Below are 19,833 nucleotides of genomic sequence, written 5' to 3'. Positions count from 1 at the left end.
TCCCCCCCCTCCCCAGTTTTTGGGGTCCCCTCCCCAGTCATCCCCTCAATTTTGGGGTCCCCTCCCCCTCCTCCTCCCCCCAATTTTGGGGTCTCCCCTTCCCCCTCCCTCTCCCAATTTTGGGGTCCTCCCTCAATTTTGGGGTTCCCCCCCAATTTGGGTTCCCCCCTCCCCAATTCCCCCTCCCCAATTTTGGGGTCCCCTCCCTTCCCCACCCCAAGTTTTTCGGGTCCCCCCTCAATTTTGGGCTCCCCCCCTTCCCCCCTCCCCCCCTCCCCAATTTTGGAGTTGCCTCTTCCCCCAGTTTTTGGGGTCCCCTCCCCTATTTTTGGGGTCCCCCCTCCGCTCTCCCCCCTCCCACAATTTTTGGATACTCCCACCAATTTTTGGGGTCCCCCCCCAATTTTGCAGTCACCCCTCCCCCCATTTCTTGGGGTTCCCCCTCCCCCAATTCTGAGTGGTCCCCCCCATTTTTGGGGGTCCCCCCCAATTTTTGGGGTCCCTCCTCCTCAATTTTTGGGGTCCCCTCCCAAAATATTGGGGTCCCCCTTCCCCAGTTTTTGGTGCCCCCCTCCCGCCCCCCAAATTTTGGGGTCTCCCTCTCCCAAATTTTGGAGTTTCCCCCCTCCCTAATTTTCAGGGTCCCCTCCCCAATTTTTGGGTCCCCTCCCCAATTTTGCGTGCCCCCTCCCCCCTCTCCCCCCTCCCCAATTTTGGGTGTCCCTTCCCCCCTCTCCCCTCCCCAATTTTGGGGTTTCCCCCCAATTTTGGGATCCCCCCTCCCATGTTCCCCTCTCCCCAAATTTGGGATCCCCTCCCCAATTTTGGAGTTTCCACCCAATTTTGGGGTCCCCTCCCCAGTTTTGGGGTCCCCTCTCCCCAGTTTTTGGGGTTCCCCCCTCCCCAATTTGGAGTTTCCTCCCCCCCCAATTTTTGGGGTCGCCTCCCCAGTTCCCCCCTCTCCAATTTTGGGGTCCTCCCGCCAATTTTTGGGGTCCCCCCCAATTTTGGACTCTCCCCCCATCACAATTTTGGGGTGCCTCCCCAGTTTTTGGAGTCCCCTCCCCAGTTCCCTCGTCCCCAGTTTTGGGGTCCGTTCTCCAGTTTTTGGGGTCCCCCCCAAATTTTTGGGATCCCTCCCCAATTTTGGGTTCCCCTCCCCAATTTTTGGGGTCCCTCCACTTTTTGGGATTCTCCCCTCCCCAATTTTTGGAGTACCCTCCGCAGTTCCCCCCCTCCCCATTTGGAGTTTCCTCCCCCCCAGTTTTTTGGGGTCGCCTCCCCAGTTTCCCCTCTCCCCAAATTTGGGGTCTCCCCCCAATTTCGGGTTCCTCCCTCCCCCTCCTCCCCCTCCCCAAGTTTGGTGTCCCCTCTCTAGTTTTTGGGTCACCCCCCAATTTTGCAATTGCCCCTCCCCCCACTTTTTTGGGGTTCCCCACTCCCCAATTTTGGGGTCCCCCCCAATTTTGGGGGGTCCCTCTCCCCCCTCTCCCCCTCTCCAATTTTTGGGGTCTCCTCCTTGTCCCCCCTCCCCAATTTTTGGGCTCCCCTCCCCAAGTTTTGGGGTCCCCCCCCAATTTTGGAGTCGCCCCTTCCCCAATTTTTGGGGTCCTCCTCCCCAAATTTTGGAGTTTACCCCCTCCCCAATTTTTGGGGTCCCCTCCCCAGTTCATCCCCTCCCCAATTTCGGGGTCCCCTCCCTGTCCCCCTCCCCAATTTTTATGGTCACCCCCCAATTTGGAGTCTCCCCCAATTTTTGGACCCCCCTCCCCAATTTCGAGGTCTCCCCCCTCCCCAATTTTGGGGTCCCCCCCATTTCTGGGGTCCCCTCCCCAATTTCGGGGTCCCCCCTGTCCCCTCACCCCCCGGCCCGGTGGCCACGCTCTCCCAGGGGCTCCAGGCCGTGGGGCCGCTGCTGTCGCGACAGGAGACGCGGGCGCGGTATCGCGACAGGGGGCGGAGCCCGCCCAGCCTGGCCGAGAACGGCGGCACCGGCACCGAGCGCGACATCGCCACAGCCGTGACGTCATCGGCGGTGACGTCATTGGAGGCCGTGACGTCATCGGTGACGGCCGGGGAGAGCTGGGGGACAGCGGGAATGGCACCAAAATGGCAAAAATTCACCCCAAAATTCACCCCAAAACCACCCCAAAATCACCCAAATTAATCTAAAATTCTCCCAAAATCACAAAAATTCACCCAAATTCACACAAAATCTCAAAAATTCACCCCAAACCACCCAAAATCACAAAAATTCACCCCAAAATCTTCCAAATTCACCCCCAAATCTCCCAAAATATCATAAAATCACCCCAAAAATCACCCCAAAATCTACCAAAATATCATAAAATCACCTCAAATCACCCAAAATCTGCCAAATTGACCCCAAAATCACCCAAATTGCCCTAAAATCTCCCAAATTCACCCCAAAATCACCCAATAATCACCCCAAATCACCTCAAATCACAAAAATTCACCCTAATCACCCCAAAATCACCCCAAGTTCACACCAAATTCGCCAAAAATCACCCCAAAATCTCCAAAAATCAGCCCAAATTCACAAAAATTCACCCCAAAATCACAAAATTCACCCCCAAATCACCCCAAATTCACCCAATATCTTCCAAATTCACCCCCAAATCTCCCAAAATATCATAAAATCACCTCAAAATCACCCCAAAATCACCCAAATTGACCCCAAAATCACCCCAAAATCACCCCAAAATCACCCAAATTAATCTAAAATTCTCCCAAAATCACAAAAATTCACCCAAATTCACACAAAATCTCAAAAATTCACCCCAAAATCACCCCAAAATCGCAAAAATTCACCCCAAATTCACCCCAAAATCACCCAAATTAATCTAAAATTCTCCCAAAATCACAAAAATTCACCCAAATTCACACAAAATCTCAAAAATTCACCCCAAATTCACCCCAAAATTGCAAAAATTCACAACAAAATCACCCAAAAATCGCCCCAAAATTACAAAAATTCACCCCAAAATTACAAAAATTCACCCCAAAATCTTCCAAATTCACCCCCAAATCTCCCAAAATATCATAAAATCACCTCAAAATCACCCAAAATCTGCCAAATTCACCCCAAAATCACCCAAATTGCCCTAAAATCTCCCAAAATCACTCCAAAATTTCCCCAAATCACAAAAATTCACCCCTAATCACCCCAAAATCACCCCAAGTTCACACCAAATTCGCCCAAATTCTCCCCAAAATCTCCCCAAATCACCCCAAATTCACAAAAATTCACGCCAAAATCACCCAAAATCTCCCAAATTAACCCCAAAATCACCCAAATCACCCCAAAATCACAAAAACTCACAACAAAATCACCCCAAAATTTTCAAAATTCACCCCAAATCTCCCAAAATATCATAAAATCACCCCACAATCACCCAAATTCACCACAAAATCACCCTAAAATCTCCCAAAATTATCCAAATTCACCCAAATCACCCACAATCACAAAAAATTCACACAAATTCACCCCAAAATTCACCCAAAGTTCACCCATCTCCCCAAATTCACCTGAAAATCACCCCAAAATCACCCAAATTCACCCAAAATCTCCTCAAAATCTCCCAAAATCACCCCAAATCACCCCAAATCACCCCAAATTCATCTAAAAATCTCTCCATGTTACCAAATTCACCCCAAAATCACTCAAAATTCTCCCAAAAATCACAAAATTCACCCAAAATCACCCAAATTCACCAAATTCACTCCAACATCACCCAAAATCACCCAAAATCACAAAAATTCACCCAAATCACCCCAGAATCTCTCAAGTTCACCCCAAATTCGCCCAAAATCACCCAAAATCACCAAATTTACCCCAAAATCACCTCAAAACACTCTAACTCCCCCAAATCTCCTGAAATCACCCCAAAATCACAAAAAATTCACTCCAAATTCACCCAAATCACTCCAAATCACCCCATCTTCATTTAAAAATCACTCAAAATTTACCAAATTCACCCCAAAATAACTCAAAATTCTCCCCAAATCACCCCAAATCTCCCAAAATCACCCCAAAAATCATAAAAAATCACCCCCAAATCACCCAAAATTCTCCCAAATTACCAAAATCACCCAAATTTTGGGGCTGAGTTTTGGCCAATTTTGGGTCCATTTGGGTCAATTTTGGATCAATTTTGGACAGTTTTGAGTGAATTTGGGGCAATTTTGGGGCTGATTTTGGGATCAATTTTGAGATGATTTTGGGGCAGTTTTAGGCGAATTTTGGGACTGATTTGGGTCAATTTGGGTCATTTTGGGGTGATTTTGGTGTGATTTTGGGTCAATTTTGGGCAATTTTATGGATCCATTTTGGGCAATTTGGGGCAGTTTAGAGGCAGTTTGGGATCAATTTTGGGTTGATTTTGGGTCGATTTTGGATTAATTTTGTGTCACTTTGGGGATCAATTTGGGATAAATTTGGGGTTGATTTGGGACTGATTTGGGTGATTTTTGGGCCAATTTGGTGCCAATTTTGGTGTGATTTTGGTGTTGATTTTGGGTCAATTTGGGCCAATTTTGGGGTGATTTTGGGATTGATTTTGGGTCAGTTTGGGGCCAATTTTGGGGCCGATTTTGGTGCAATTTTGGGTCCATTTTTGGGCTGATTTTTGTCAGTTTGGGGCCAGTTTTGGAAGTGATTTTGAGGCCATTTCGGGGTGATTTGGGGGGTTTTGGATGTCCCCAATCCCCCCAGTGTCCCCAGTGTCCCCTCACCTGCACCGTGCACTCCTGGGGCCCTCTGTCCCCGATGTCCTCGATGTCCCCAGGGCCATCCCCGATGTCCCAGGGCCGTCCCCGATGTCCCCAAGGCCATCCCCGGGCTCCCAGGCCACCTCGAGCCACCGCGGCCCCGCCCGAACCACCCCAAATTTTTGGGGGCTGGGGCCAGCACTGGAGGGGACATGGAGGGGACAAGGTCAGGGCCACCCCCAGCGTCCCCAGATGTCCCCAAATGTCCCCAGATGTCACCCCAGGCCTTTTGGGGGGAATTTAGGGGGATTTGGGACAATTTGGATTTAATTTTGGTCGATTTTGGGGCAATTTTGAGCTGGTTTTGGATCAATTTGGGGTCAATTTTAGGGTCAAATTTGGGTCAATCTTAGGTCAATTTTTGACCAATTTTGTGCCAATTTCTGACCAATTTTTGGCCAATTTTATGTTGCCTTGGGGCCCAATTTTGGCCCCAATTTGGCCCAATTTTGGCCAATTTTCAGACACTTTTGTGCCAATTTTTGACCAATTTTATGTCTGTTCCTGACCAGTTTTGGCTCGATTTTACCCCAATTTTGACCAATTTTGTGTCAATTCCAGACCCATTTTCACTCATTTTTACCCCAATTTGTTGCGAATTTTGTGCCAATTTTGGACTGATTTTCTGCCAAGTCCAGACCAAATTTTGCTCATTTCTCCCCTAATTTTTGGCCAATTTTGGTCAATTTTGTGTTGATTTTGTGTCCTTTTCTGGACAATTTTGTGTCAATTTTGTGTGAATTTTGACCAATTTTTTACCAATTTTGTGCCAATTCCAGACCAATTTTGGCTCATTTTTACCCCAAGTTTTGGCCAATTTTGGGAAATTTTGTGTCAATTTGTGTCAATTTTTCACTGATTTTTACCCCAATTTTCTGCCAATTTTGGTCAATTTTGTGTTGAGTTTGTGTCAATTTTGTGCCAATTCCAGACTGATTTTTGCTCACTTTTTACCCCAATTTGGTGCCAGTTTTGTGTCAATTTTGTGTCAATTTTTACCCAATTTCTACCCATTCCAGACCGATTTTCTCTCATTTTTACCCCAATTTTTGTCCGATTTTCCCCCCGATTTTGGCCCCCTCCCCGTCCCCATTGTCCCTGTCCCCTGTCCCCCTCCCTGTCCCCTCCCTGTCCCCGTCCCTGACCGGTGACGGTGCGCTCCGGGACGTCGTCACGCCGCGCTCGTTGTGCGCCTCGCACGAGAAGGAGCTGCTGCGCCTCAGCCCTGCCACATCCAGGGGGGACAGGGGACAAATTCTGGGGGCTTGGGGACAAATCCGGGTCCCCAAACCCCCCTTGGGGACAGCCCAGGGCCTTCCTGAGGGACCCGGTGGCCACAAATGGCCACAAATGTCCCCAAATGGCCACAAATGTCACCAAAATTCACCCAAATTCACCCAAATTCCCACATTTCCACACTCACCCGGTGTCCCCACTGTCCCCAAATGTCCCCAATGTCCCATTGCTGTCCCAATGTTGTCCCAATGTCCCCTCACCGGACACCCTCAGTGTGGAGTTGTCCCCCCCAGGTTCTCTGTCCCCGAATTTGAGTGTTCCCGTCCCACAGTCCCCCAAAGTCCCCAAAGTCCCCAATGTCCCCAATGTCCCCATTGCCCCCTCAACGTCCCCAATGTGCCCTCAATGTCCCCAATGTCCCCAGTGTCCCAATGTCCCCAGTGTCCTCAATGTCCCCAATGTCCCCATTGCCCCCTCAATGTCCCCAATGTCCCCAGTGTCCCCAATGTCCCCAAATGTCCCCCAGTGTCCCCAATGTCCTAATGTCCCCAATGTCCCCGATGTCCCCTCACCCGTCACCCTCAGCGTGGAGCCGTCCCCCTCGGCTGTCCCCGTTCTGGGGCGTCCCCTCCCAATGTCCCCAATGTCCCCCAGTGTCCCCAATGTCCAATGTCCCTATTGCTCTCCCCAATATCCCCATGTCCCCAATGTCCCCAATGACCCCAATGTCCCAATGTCCCCTCACCTGTCACCCTCAGGGTGGAGCCGTCCCCCTCAGCTGTCCCCGCGTTCTGGGGCGTCCCCTCGCGCAGCCACAGGAGCCGCACGGGCTCGGGGGGCCGCGGGCGCGGCAGCGCAGAGAGAACGGGGACAGCGCGGGGACCTGCAGGTCCTGGGGCTCCTCCACGAACACCGGGAGACCTGCGGGGAATTCGGGGGATTTGGGGGATTTTGGGGGATTTTGGGTGAAATTTGGGGAAATTTGGGGGAACTTTTGGGGGATTTTAGAGGCCATTTGGAGGAAATTTGGAGGAAATTTGGGTGAAATTGGGGAAATGTGGGTGAATTTTGGGTGAAATTTGGGAAAATTTTGGAGAAAATTTGGAGAAATTTGGGAAATTTGGCTGAAATTTGGGGAAATTTGTGTAAAATTTGTGTGAAATTTGTGTGAAATTTGTGTGCAATTTGTGTGAAATTTGTGTGAAATTCGGGGAAATTGGGTGAATTCTGGGGAAATTTGGGTGAAATTTGGGGGAATTTTGGGTGAATTTTGTGTGAAATTTGTGGAAATTTGGGGGAATTTTGGATGAAATTTGGGTGAATTTTGGGGAAAATTTGGTTGAAATTGGGTGAATTTTGGATGAATTTTGGTGAAATTTGTGGAATTTGGGGTACTTTTGGAGGAATTTGGGGGGAAATTTGGGGGAATTTAGGGAATTTGGGGTGAAATTTGGGGGAATTTTGGATGAAATTTGGGGGAATTTTGGATGAAATTTGGGTGAAATTTTTTGGGAAAATTGGGTGAAATTTGAGTGTGCAAACCCCAAAAAACCAAAAAATAAAGCGGAGAAAAGGGAGATTTTGGGGAGTGTTGGGGTTCCCAATTTGGGGACAGAGTGGGGACCTGCAGGAACACGGGGAGACCCGCAGGGAATTCGGGAAATTTGGGGGCTTTTGGGGGAATTTGGGAGAATTGGGAAAATTTTGGGGGAATTTGGGGGAATTTTTGGGGAAATTTGGGTGAAATTTGACAGAAATTTGGGTGAAATTTGAGGGAAATTTGGGAGAAATTTGGGGGAATTCTGAATTTTGGGAGTTCTGGGAATTCCGGCTGAATTCTGAGGAGTCCCAAGTGGGATCTGGGGGGGAATTTCGGGGAATTTCAAAGGGGTTTTTTGGGGGGAATTTTGAAGGAATTCCGGGTGGGTTTTTGGGAATTCCAGGGTGGAATTCTGGGTGGGTTTTTGGGAATTCCAGGTAGGAATTCCGGGCGGGTTGTTGGGAGTTCTGTGATTTTTTGGGAGGTTTTGGGGTCTCACCTGCCAGCTCCAGGTGAGCCTCGCGGGACAGGAGCCGCGGCCCCACCCCGACGCGCGCCCAGCAGCGATAACGGCCGGAGTCAGACACGGACACCGGGACAGGCTGGGAAAAATCGGGGGGAAATGGGAATTTGGGAATTGGGATTGGGGATTGGGAATTTGGGATTGGGGATTGGGATTGGGGATTGGGGATTGGGGATTGGGGATTGGGATTGGGATTGGTGATTGGGATTGGGGATTGGGATTGGGGATTGGGATTTGAGGATTTGGGATTTGGGGATTTGGAGAATTGGGATTTGGGATTTAGAGTTTGGGATAACAGCCGGAGTCAGACATGGACACGGGAAAGAGGCTGGGAAATGGGGGAAAATAATGGGAATTTGGGGATTGGGAATTTGGGAATTTGAGATTTGGGATTTGGGACTGGGATTGGGATTGGGATTGGGATTGGGGGTTTGGGATAACAGTCGGAGTCGGACACCGACACGGGAGAGAGACCGGGAAAAATGGGGGGAATAATGGAATTGGGAAAAATAACGGGATTTGGGATTGGGGACTGGGGATTTGGGGATTTGAGATTTGGGATAACAGCCAGAGTTGGACACGGCACCAGGGACAGGCTGGGAAAAATGGGGGAAAAATAATGGGAATTTGGGATTTGGCTTGGATTGGGAATTTGGGATTTGGGGATTAGGGGTTCGGGATAACGGCCGGAGTCGGACATGGACATGGGAGAGAGGCTGGGAAATGGGGGGAAAAAAACCGGGAATTTGGGATTGGGGTTTTGGGGTTTTGGGGATTTTGGATAACGGCCGGAGTGGACACAGACACGGGGGAAAGGCTGGGAAAATGGGAAAAATAACGGAATTTGGGAAAGATGACAGGGTTTGGGATTGAGAATTTGGGATTTGAGGATTTGGAATTTGGGGATTTGGGATTTGGGGATTTGGGATTTGGGGATTTGGGATTTGTGGGTTTGGGATTGGGGATTTGGGATTTGGGGTTTGGGATAACGGCCAGAGTCGGACACAGACATGGGAGAGAGGCTGGGAAATGGGGAAAATGGGAATTGGGCAAAATAATGGGATTGGGGATTGGGATTGGATTTGAGGATTTGGGATTGGGGATTTGCAATTTGGGATTTGAGATTTGGGATTGGGATAACGGCCGGAGTCGGACATGGACACTGGGGACAGGCTGGAAAAAAGGGAATTTGGGATTGGCAATTTGGGATTTGGAGAATGGGAATGGGATTGGGAATGGGATTGGGAATTTGAGGGTTTGGGTGTTTGGGATTCGGGTGTTTGGGATTGGGGATTTGGGATTTGGGTGTTTGGGATTTGGGGTTTGGGTTAACGGCTGGAGTCGGACACGGACACCAGGGAAAGGCTGGGAGAAATAACGGGAATTTGGGAAAAATAACAGGATTTGGGATTGAGAATTTGGGATTTGGGAATTTGGGATTGGGATTGGGATTGGGATTGGGATTGGGATTGGGAATGGGAATGGGAATGGGAATGGGATTGGGGATTTGGGATAACGGCCGGAGTCAGACACAGAAACCGGGGAGGAAAACGGGAACAGGTGTGACACAGGTGTGACATTAATGACACACAGGTGACACAGTTGACAAAATAACACACACAAGTGACACTGGGAGGTGACATAGGTGACACAGGTGTGACAGAGATGACACAGTTGACACAGGTGACCCAGATGGCCCAGGGAGGTGACACAGATGACACAGGTGACATTAATGACCCACAGGTGACACAGGTGACCCAGGGAGGTGACTCAGGCAACATTAATGACACACAGGTGACATCAATGACCCACAGGTGACACACAGGTGACACAGGTGACATCAATGACCCACAGGTGACACACAGGTGACACACAGGTGACACAGGTGACACAGGTGACATTAACGGCACACAGGTGACATTAATGACACACAGGTGACATCAATGACCCACAGGTGACACAGGTGACACAGGTGACACAGGTGACAGGTAACACACACATTCGTGCCCCAGGTGTCCCCGTGGCCCACCTGAGCTGGCTCGTGGCCACCCAGCCCCCGTCGGGCAGCGCCACCTGCGCCAGGTCCGAGTCCCCGTCCAGGGCGGCGCCGTCGCGCTCCCAGCCCAGCTCGGGAGGCCCCGCCCCCAAACCGGGCCCCGCCCCCAATCCGGGCCCCGCCTCCAAATCAAGCTCCGCCCCCAAATTAAGCTCCACCCCCATAACGGTCACAGCTTCCGGGTCTGGAGGCTCCGCCCCCCTTTTTGGAAGCTCCGCCCCCATTTCAGTTGGTCCCGCCCCCATTTTGGGAGGCCCCGCCCCCCCGCACGCGGCAGCGCAGGCGCACGGAGCCGCCCGGGGCCGCGCTCGTGTCCTGGGGCTCCTCCAGGAACCGCAGACCTGCAACGGGAACGGGACAAAACATCCCAGAATAATCACAGAATAGTCACAAAAACATCCCAGAATGATCACAGAATAATCACAGAATAATACTAAAACCATCCCAGAATAATCACAAAATAGTCACAAAAACAACCCAGAATGATCACAGAATAATACCAAAAACATCCCAGAGTAATCACAGAATAATCACAGAATAGTCAGAAAATAATCCCAAAATAATCTCAAAACAATCCCCCAAACATCCCAGAATAATCAAAAAATAATCCCGAAATAATCACTAAATAATCCCTAAATAATCACAAAATGATCCCTAAATAATAAAAAAAAATCCCAAAATAATAAAAAAATAATCCCAAATTATCCTGGCACTTCCCAGAAAAATCCCCAAAACAATCCTAAAAATAATCCCAAAACTAAAAAAAAATTCCCCAAAACAATCCCAAAATATCCCCGGAATTCCCAGAAAAATCCCCCAAAGAATCCCAAAAGAATCCTAAAATAATCCCAGGAATTCCCAAAAAAATCCCAAAAATAATCCCAAAAAATCCTGGGATTCCAAGATGCAGTCCCAAAAACAATCCCAAAATAATCCCCAAATATCCTGGCATTTCCCAGAAAAAGCCCCAAAATAACCCCCAAAAAATCCCGGGATTCCCAAAAAAACCCCAAAAATAATCCCAAAAAACCCCGGAATTCCCAAAAATTATCCCAAAAATGATAGTAAAGCATTCCCAGGAATTTCCCCAGAAAAACCTCAAAAATAATCCCTAAAATAATCGCCCAAAATCCAGGGATTCCCAGAAAAATCCCAAAAACAATCCCAAAAACACCCCAAAAACATCCCAAAAAATAATACTAAAAATTCCAGGGAATTCCCAGAAAAATCCCCAAAACAATCCCAAAAATAATCCCAAAAATAATCCCTAAATAATCCAAAATAATCACTAAATAATCACAAAAACATCACAAAAATATCACAAAACATGCCAAAATAATCCCAAAATAATCCCCAAATATCCCGGGATTTCCCAGAAAAATCCCAAAAACAATCCTAAAAATAATCCCAAAATCATCCCCAAAATAATCCCGAAAATATCCCAAAATAATAAAAAAAATCCAAATTAATCCCAAAAAAAATCCCAAAATAATCCCAAAAACAATCCCAAAAACAATCCCAAAAATAATCCTTCCAGATCCTTCCAGGACCCCAAAAAATCGCCCCAGGACCCCAAAAATCCCCAGAGCCCCCAAAATCCCCCAAAATCATCAGAGCCCCCCCAAAATTCCCCAAAATCCCTTCCTTGACCCAAAAAAATCCCCCAGGACCCCCCAAAATCCCCCACAAAACCACTCGGGACCCCCCAAAAAATCCCCAGAACTCCCAAATCCCCTCCAGGACCCCCAAAAATCCCCCAAATCCCTTCCAGAACCCCAAAAAAATTCCCCAGGACCCCCAAAATCCCCCCAAGAGCCCCCAAAATCACCAAAGCCCCCCAAAAATCCCCCAAAATCCCTTCCAGGACCCCCCAAAAATCCACCCAGGACCCCCCAAAAATCTCCTAAGCCCCAAAAATTCCCCAGTACCCCCCAAAAATCCCCAAAAATCCCCAGGGACTCCTGAAAAAAAAAACCCCAAACCCAAGGAATAAAAATAAAATAAAATAAAATAAATAAAATAAAATAAAATAAAATAAATAAAATAAAATAAAATAAAATAAAATAAAATAAAATAAAATAAAATAAAATAAATAAAATAAAATAAAATAAAATAATTTGGGGGCTCCTGGGTTTTCTTTTTGGGGGGGGTCTCTGGGAAAAGGAGAGAGGTCAAATTTTGGGGGCAAATCCCAGAATTTTGGGGTTTTGGGGGGGATTTTGGGTTTTCTTTTGGGGTTTTTTTGTGGGGGGGATTTTTGGGGTTTTTTTGGGTTTTTTAGGGATTTTTGGGGGGGATTTGGGGTTTTTTGAGGGGGTTCCTGGGTTTTATGGGGGGGTTCATTTGGATTTTTTTGGATATTTGGGGGTTTGTGGGTGATTTTGGATTTTTTGGAATTATTTTTCTGGGGTTTTTTTGGTATTTAGGGAAGATTTGGTTTTTTGAATTTTTGTTTTTTTGGGATATTTGGGATTTTTGGGGGTGTTTGGGGTTTTTTGGGGGGGGTTCATTTTTTTTTAATTTGGATTTTTTGGGATATTTGGGGATTTTGGGGCTTTAGGGTTTTTTTTGGGGGGGGTTGGGTTTTTTGGGGGGTTTGGGGGAGTTTCTTGGGGGGCTTTGGGTTTTTTTGGGGGGAATTTCGGTTTCCTTTGAGGGATTTTGGGAATATTTGGATTTTTGAGGGTCGGATTTTGTTTTTTTGGGGGATGTTTTGTGCATTTTTGGGGAGTTTTAGGTTTTTTTTAGAGGCATTTTGGGGGTTTTTAGTTTTTTTTTTTTTTAATTTCAGATTTCCCAAAATCCCCCCAAAATCGACCCCAAACAGCCCCAAAACAGCCCCAAAACCGCCCAAAATTCGCCCAAAATTCGCCCAAAATTCGCCCAAAATTCGAGTTCTGCGTTTCCCTTCCCACGCCCCTCCCCCCTCCCTCGGGACTCTCCGGAATTTCGCAAAATTCCCAAAAAAACCCAAAAGTGGGTGGGGGAGGGGTCCCAGCTGCGGGGTGGGGGAGGGGAGGGACCCCCGCCCATCCCCCCGGGGGGGCCGCGCCCCAAATTTGGGGTGGGGGAGGGGCAGGGGGACCCCGCCCAAAAAAAAGGGGGGGGAGTGGAAGGGGAGGGGACAGAGCCCAAAAATTGGGGAGCGCAGAAATTTGGGATGCCCCAAAATCGGGAAAATAAAAAATTTGGGATTCCCTGAAATCGGGGAACCCCAAAATCGGGGAACCCCAAAATCGGGGAACCCCAAAATCGGGAAAATAAAAATTTTGGGATTCTCTAAAATCGAGAAACCCCAAAATCGGGGAACCCCAAAATCGGGGGACCCTGAAATTTGGGAAACCCCAAAATCGGGAAAATCAAAAATTGGGGATTCCCTAAAATCGGGGAACCCCAAAATCGAGAAAATAAAAAATTGGGGATTCCCTAAAATTGGGAAGTCCCAAAATTGGGGAGCCCCGAAATTTGGGACACCCCAAAATTGGGAAAATAAAAAAATGGGATTCCCTAAAATTTGGAAACCCCAAAATCGGGGGACCCCAAAATTTGGGGGACTCCAAAATTGGGATTCCCTCAAATTGGGATCTCCCCGAAATTTGGACACCCCGAAATTTGGAAACCCCAAAATTTGGACGTCCCTAAAATCAGGAATCCCAAAATTGGGAAACCCCAAAATCCGGATCCCCCAAAATTGGGATGCATTGGAATCGGGATCCTCCCAAATTTGGGAACCCCAAAACCGGGACCCCCCAAAATCTGAATCCCCCAAATTAGGATCCCCCAAATCCCCCAAAATCAGAACATCCCAAAACTGGAATCCCCCAAAACCAAGAAACCCCCAAATCAGGAAACCCCAAAATTGGGAATCCCAAAACCGGGACCCTCCAAAATCTGAATCCCCCAAAGTCCCCAAATTTGGGACACCCCAAAACCGGGACACCCCAAAACCGGGACACCCTAAAAGTGGAATCTGCCCAAAACTAAGAAACCCAAAATTCGAGCACCCCAAAATCGGGATCCCCAAAACCGGGATCCTCCTGTCCCTAAGACCCCCCAAAATTGGGACAACCCCAAATCTGGACACTCCAAAACCGGGGCACCCCAAATTCGGGATCTGCCCAAAAACCAGGAAACCCCAAAATCTGAATCCCCAAACCCAGGTAACTCCAAAAGCTGGATCCCCAAAATCTGGATCCCCAAAATCTGGATCCTCAAAATCTGAACACCCCAAAACCGTGACCCCTCAAATTTGGGATCTCCCCCCGAAACCAGGAAATCCCAAAATTGGGACCTCCCATAAACCGGGACACCCCAAAACTGGGACCTCCCAAATTTGGGATCCCCAAAACCGGGAAACCCCAAAATCTGAATCCTCAAAATCTGAATCCCCGAAATCTGGACACCCAAAACCGGGACCCTGCTGTCCCTAAAACTCCCAAAACCGGGACACCCCAAAAGCGGGATCCACCCAGAACCGTGACATCCCCAAACCGGGACACCCCAAACCAGGAAACCCCAAAATCTGGACACCCCAAACCGAGATGTCCTGTCCGGGACATTTCTCCCCACTAAAAACCCGCCCAAACCCGGGATATCCACAAAACGGGACACCCCAAAATCAGGAAACCCCAAATCTGAGACCCTCCTGTCCCTAAAACTCCCCCAAAACCGGGACACCCCAAACGGGGACACCCCAAAACCGGGACCCTCCTGTCCCGGGACATCTCCCATCCCTAAAACCCGGCAAAACCGGGACCCGCCCAAAACCAGAAAACCTCAAACCGGGACATCCCAAAACCAGAAAACCCCAAAACCGGGACACCCCAAAACCGAGACCTTCCTGTCCCGGGACATCTCTGCCCCCTAAAAACCCACCCAAAACCGGAACACCCCAAAACCGGGACATCCCAAACGGGGACCCTCCTGTCCCGGGACATCTCCCATCCCTAAAACCCCGCCCAAAACCGGGACCCGCCCAAAACTGAGACCCCCAAAACCGGGACCCTCCTGTCCCTAAAACTCCCCCAAAACCGGGACACCCGAAACCAGGAAACCCCAAAATCTGGACACCCCAAAACCGGGACCCTCCTGTCCCGGGACATCTCTCCGCCCTAAAAACCCGTCCAAAACCGGGACCCGCCCAGAACCGGGACGCCCAAAACCGGGACCCTCCTGTCCCTAAAACTCCCCCAAAACCGGGACACCCCAAATTCGGAATCCCCAAAACCGGGACACCCCAAAACCGGAACACCCCAAAACCGGGACACCCCAAACCGGGAAACTCCAAGCTAAGAAACCCCAAAACCGGGACCTTCCTGTCCCGGGACATCTCCCCTGAACCCTCCCCCAAAACCGGGACCCCCCAAAACCGGGACACTCAAAATCGTGACACCCAAACCAAGAAACCCCAAAATCGGGACACCCAAAACCGGAACCCCCAAAACCGGGACCCTCCTGTCCCGGGACAGCTCTGCCCACTAAAACCCCGCCCAAAACCGGGACCCGCCCAAAACTGAGACCCCCAAAACCGGGACACCCGAAACCAGGAAACCCCAAAGTCTGGGCACCCCAAAACTTGGGCCAGTCCAGAACCGGGATCCCCAAAACCGGGACACCCCCAAACCAGAAACCCCAAAACCGGGACACCCGAAACCACGAAACCCCAAAGTCTGGGCACCCCAAAACTTGGACCAGTCCAGAACCGGGATCCCCAAAACCGGGACACCCCCAAACCAGGACACCTCAAAACCGAGAACCTCCTGTCCCGGGACAGCTCTCCCCCCTAAAAACCCGCCCAAAACCGGGACCCTCGTGTCCCTAAAACTCCCCCAAAACCGGGACACCCCAAAACCCGGACACCCCAAATTCGGGATCCGCCCAAAACCAGAAACCCCAAAACCGGGACCTTCCTGTCCCGGGACATCTCCCATCCCTAAAACCCTCTCCTAAAACCGAGACCCGCCCAAAACTGAGACCCCAAACCCGAGATGTCCTGTCCCGGGACAACTCTGTCCCCTAAAAACCGGGACCCGCCCAGAATCGGGACACCCAAAACCGGGACCCTCCTGTCCCGGGACATCTCCCATCCCTAAAACATCCCAAAACCGGCACCCGCCCAAAACCAGAAAATCCCAAACCGGGACACCCCAAACCAGAAAACCCCAAAATCTGGACACCCCAAAACCAAGACCTTCCTATCCCGGGACATCTCTGCCCCCTAAAAACCCACCCAAAACCGGAACACCCCAAAACCGGGACCCTCCTGTCCCGGGACATCTCCCATCCCTAAAACCCCACCCTAAACCGAGACCCTCCTGTCCCGGGACATCTCCCCTAAACCCTCCCCCAAAACCGGACACGCCCAAAATTTGGAGACCCCAAAACCGAGACTCTCCTGTCTCGGGATCCCGAAAACCGGGACATCCCAAAACCGGGGCACTCCTGTCACGGGACATTTCTCCCCCTAAAAACCCCAAAACCGGGACCCCGCCCAAAACCAGAACCCCCAAAACCGGGACATCCAAAACCGGGACACCCCAAAACCGGGACCTCCTGTCCCGGGACATCTCCCATCCCTAAAACCCGGCAAAACCGGGACCCGCCCAAAACTGAGACCCCCAAAACCGGGACACCCCAAAAAAAGGAAACCCCAAAATCTGGACACCCCAAAACCGGGACCCTCCTGTCCCTAAACCCCCCCCCCCAAAACCGGGACACCCCAAAATCTGGACCCCTAAAACCGGGACACCACAAATTCGGTGTCCCCAAAACCGGGACAAGCCCCCTCCAATCGGGACATTCCCAAATCCCCCAAACCCGAGACCCCTCCCCAAATTCGGGGTCCCCCCCCCCCACCGGGCGGGGCCGCGGCCGCCACGAGCAGCGAGAGCGCCAGGAGCGGGGGGCCCCGGAGAGACCCCCCCCCATGGCCCCGAGGAGGAGGAGGAGGGAGGAAGGCTCCGGGTTAACGGAACACAGGAGGAGGAGGAGGAAGGGGAGGAAGGTTCTGGGTTAACGGAAAGGAGGAGGAGGAGGAGGGCGGGCGTGGGATGAAGATCCCGGGATGACGGAGGAGGAAAAGATTTTCCCGGGATGACGAAGAGGAGAGGAGGAGGGTGCGGGGGAGGGAGGAAGGTCCCGGGATGACGAAGAGGAGGAGGAGGGAGGGAGGAAGGTCACGGGAATAACGACAAGTTTTTTTTCCCGGGATAGCGGAGGAGGAGGATGAGGGGGCGGGGGATGAAGGCTCCGGGATGACGGAGGAGGAAAAGTTTTTCCTGGGATGACGGAGGAGGGGGAGGGAGATCCCGGGATGACGAGGAGGAGGAGGAGGAGGAGGAGGGTCCCGGGGTGGGATGAAGGCCCCGGGATGACGGGGAGGAGGAGGAGGAGGAGGGGAGGAAGATCCCGGATGACAGAGAGGAGGAGGAGGAGGAAAGTCCCGGGATAACTGAAAGGAGGAGGGAGGGAGGAAGATCCCGGGAATAACGGAGAAGTTTTTCCCGGGATAACAGAGGAGGAGGAGGGCGGGGATGGGATGAAGGCCCCGGGATGATGAAGAGGAGGAGGAGGAGGAGGAGGAGGAGGAGGGTCCCGGGGGTGGGATGAAGGGCCTGGGATGACGCGAGGAGGAGGAGGAGAGGGAGGAAGATCCCGGGATGACGGAACCGGGAAAACTTTTCGCGGGAGAGCGGAGGAGGAGGAGGAGGAGGAGGGAGAGGGAGGAAGGTCCCGCATGACGAAGAGGAGGAGAATTTTTCTCGGGATGACGAGAGGAGGAGGAGGAAAGTCCCGGGATAACCGAAAGGAGGAGGAGGAGGGAGCGGGGAGGAAGATCCACGAATAACAGAGAAGTTTTTCCCGGGATAGAGGAGGAGGAGGGAAGGGATGAAGGCTCCGGGATGACGAAGAGGAGGAGGAGGAAGGTCCCGGGATAACAGAAAGGAGGAGGAGGAGGAGGAGGAAGGGGGGAAGATCCCGGCATAACGGAGAAGTTTTTCCTGGGATAACGGAGGAGGAGGAGGAAGGTCCCGAGGGTGGGATGAAGGCTCCGGGATGATGAAGAGGAGGAGGAGGAGGGAGGACGATCCCGGGATGACAACTCAGAAGGAGGAGGATGAAGGTCCCGGGGTAGCAGAGGAGGAGAGGAGAGGAGGGAGGGGGGGGAGAAGATCCCGGGAATAACGGGGAAGTTTTTCCCGGGATGGAGGAGGAGGATGAGGAGGGAAGGGATGGGATGGGATGAAGGCCCTGGGATGACGAGGAGGAGAAGGAGGGAGGAAGACCCCAGGTGACAGATGAGGAGGAGGAGGAGGATGAAGGCCCCGGGCTAACGAGGAGGAGGAGGATAGCAGGCATGGGATGAAGGCTCCAGGATCACAGAGGAGGAGAAGTTCATCCCGGGATAACAGAGGAGGAGGAGGAGGGGGGAGGGGAGAAGGCCCCAGGGTGATGATGAAAGAGGAGGAGGAGGAAGAGGAGGGAGGGAGGAGGAAGGCCCCAGGATAATGAGGAGGAGGAGGAGGGTTCCAGGGATGGGATGAAGGCTCCGGCTTCCAGAGATTTTCTGGGGAAAACAGAGGAGGAGGAGGGGGAAGACCCCGGATGATGATGAAGATGATGATGATGATGATGATGATGATGAAGATGATGATGATGGCAGGGATGGGATGAAGGCTCCGCTCACTGAGATTTTTCCCGGGGTTTTCTGACTGCGCTGGAGGGGGGGGGGCGGGGGGGGGGAGGGGGGGACCCGAACTGGGGACTTGGGGACCTGAAATGGGGACCTTGGGGACACTCCTGAGGTGGTACTGAGCTTTGGGGACACTCCCAGACCTTGGGACACTGGTGACCCTTGGGGACACTGCTGAGGTGACAACAAACCCTTGGAGACACTCCCAGACCTTGGGGACACTCCGAGGTGACACCAAATCCTTGGGGACACTCCCAGACCTTGGGGACACTCCCGACGTGGCAACTGAGCCTTGGGGACACTCCCAGACCTTGGGGACACTCCTGGATCTTGGGGACACTCCCAAGGTGACACTGAGCCTTGGGGACACTTCTGAGCCTTGGGGACATTTCCAGACCTTAGTGACACCCCCGAGGTGACACCAAAGCTCTGAGACACCGCTGAGGTGACAACGAGCCTTGGGGACACTCCCAGACCTTGGGGACACCCCCAAGGTGACACCAAATCCTTGGGGACACTTCCAGACCTTGGGGACACTCCCGAGGTGGCACTGAGGCCTTGGGGACACTCCCACACCTTGGGGACACTCCTGAGGTGCACTGAGCCTTGGGGACACTCCCAGACCTGGGGACACTGCTGAGGTGACAACAAATCCTTGGGGACACTCCCCAGGTGACACTGAGGCCTTGGGGACACTCTGAGCCTTGGGGACACTCCTAGACCTTGGGACACTCCAGAGGTGACACCAAATCCTTGGGGACACTGCTGAGGTGGCACTGAGCCTTGGGGACACTCCCAAGATGACATTGAGGCCTTGGGGACACTGGTGGCCCTTGGGGCACTGCCAAGCCTTGGGGACACTCCCGAACTTTGAGGACACTGCTGAGGTGACACCAAGCCTTGGGGACACTCCCAAGGTGACACCAAACCCTTGGGGACACTCCCAGACTTTGGGGACAATCCTTAGTGACACCAAATCCTTGGAGACACTGCTG

The 19,833-nt window shown here is 51.3% G+C and overlaps 1 protein-coding gene across 1 annotated transcript in view; it reads right to left on the bottom strand.

Moving 5' to 3' along the window:
• AXL (AXL receptor tyrosine kinase) overlaps nucleotides 1-9,102 on the bottom strand; it is a 16,042-nt gene extending 6,940 nt beyond the window's left edge. Inside the window, 7 exon segments of the mRNA XM_033083873.1 lie at nucleotides 1,863-2,082; nucleotides 4,756-4,932; nucleotides 5,937-6,016; nucleotides 6,773-6,859; nucleotides 6,862-6,948; nucleotides 8,067-8,169; nucleotides 9,097-9,102. Of these exon segments, the coding sequence (XP_032939764.1) occupies nucleotides 1,863-2,082; nucleotides 4,756-4,932; nucleotides 5,937-6,016; nucleotides 6,773-6,859; nucleotides 6,862-6,948; nucleotides 8,067-8,169; nucleotides 9,097-9,102 (760 nt within the window).
• Between the last annotated feature and the right edge of the window lie 10,731 nt (nucleotides 9,103-19,833).

The sequence above is a fragment of the Catharus ustulatus genome, chromosome 34, assembly GCF_009819885.2.
Source record: "Catharus ustulatus isolate bCatUst1 chromosome 34, bCatUst1.pri.v2, whole genome shotgun sequence".
NCBI classification, from domain to species: Eukaryota; Metazoa; Chordata; class Aves; order Passeriformes; family Turdidae; genus Catharus; species Catharus ustulatus.
Note: the sequence above shows the minus strand (reverse complement) of the source record. Positions and strands in the feature narration are given on the sequence as shown.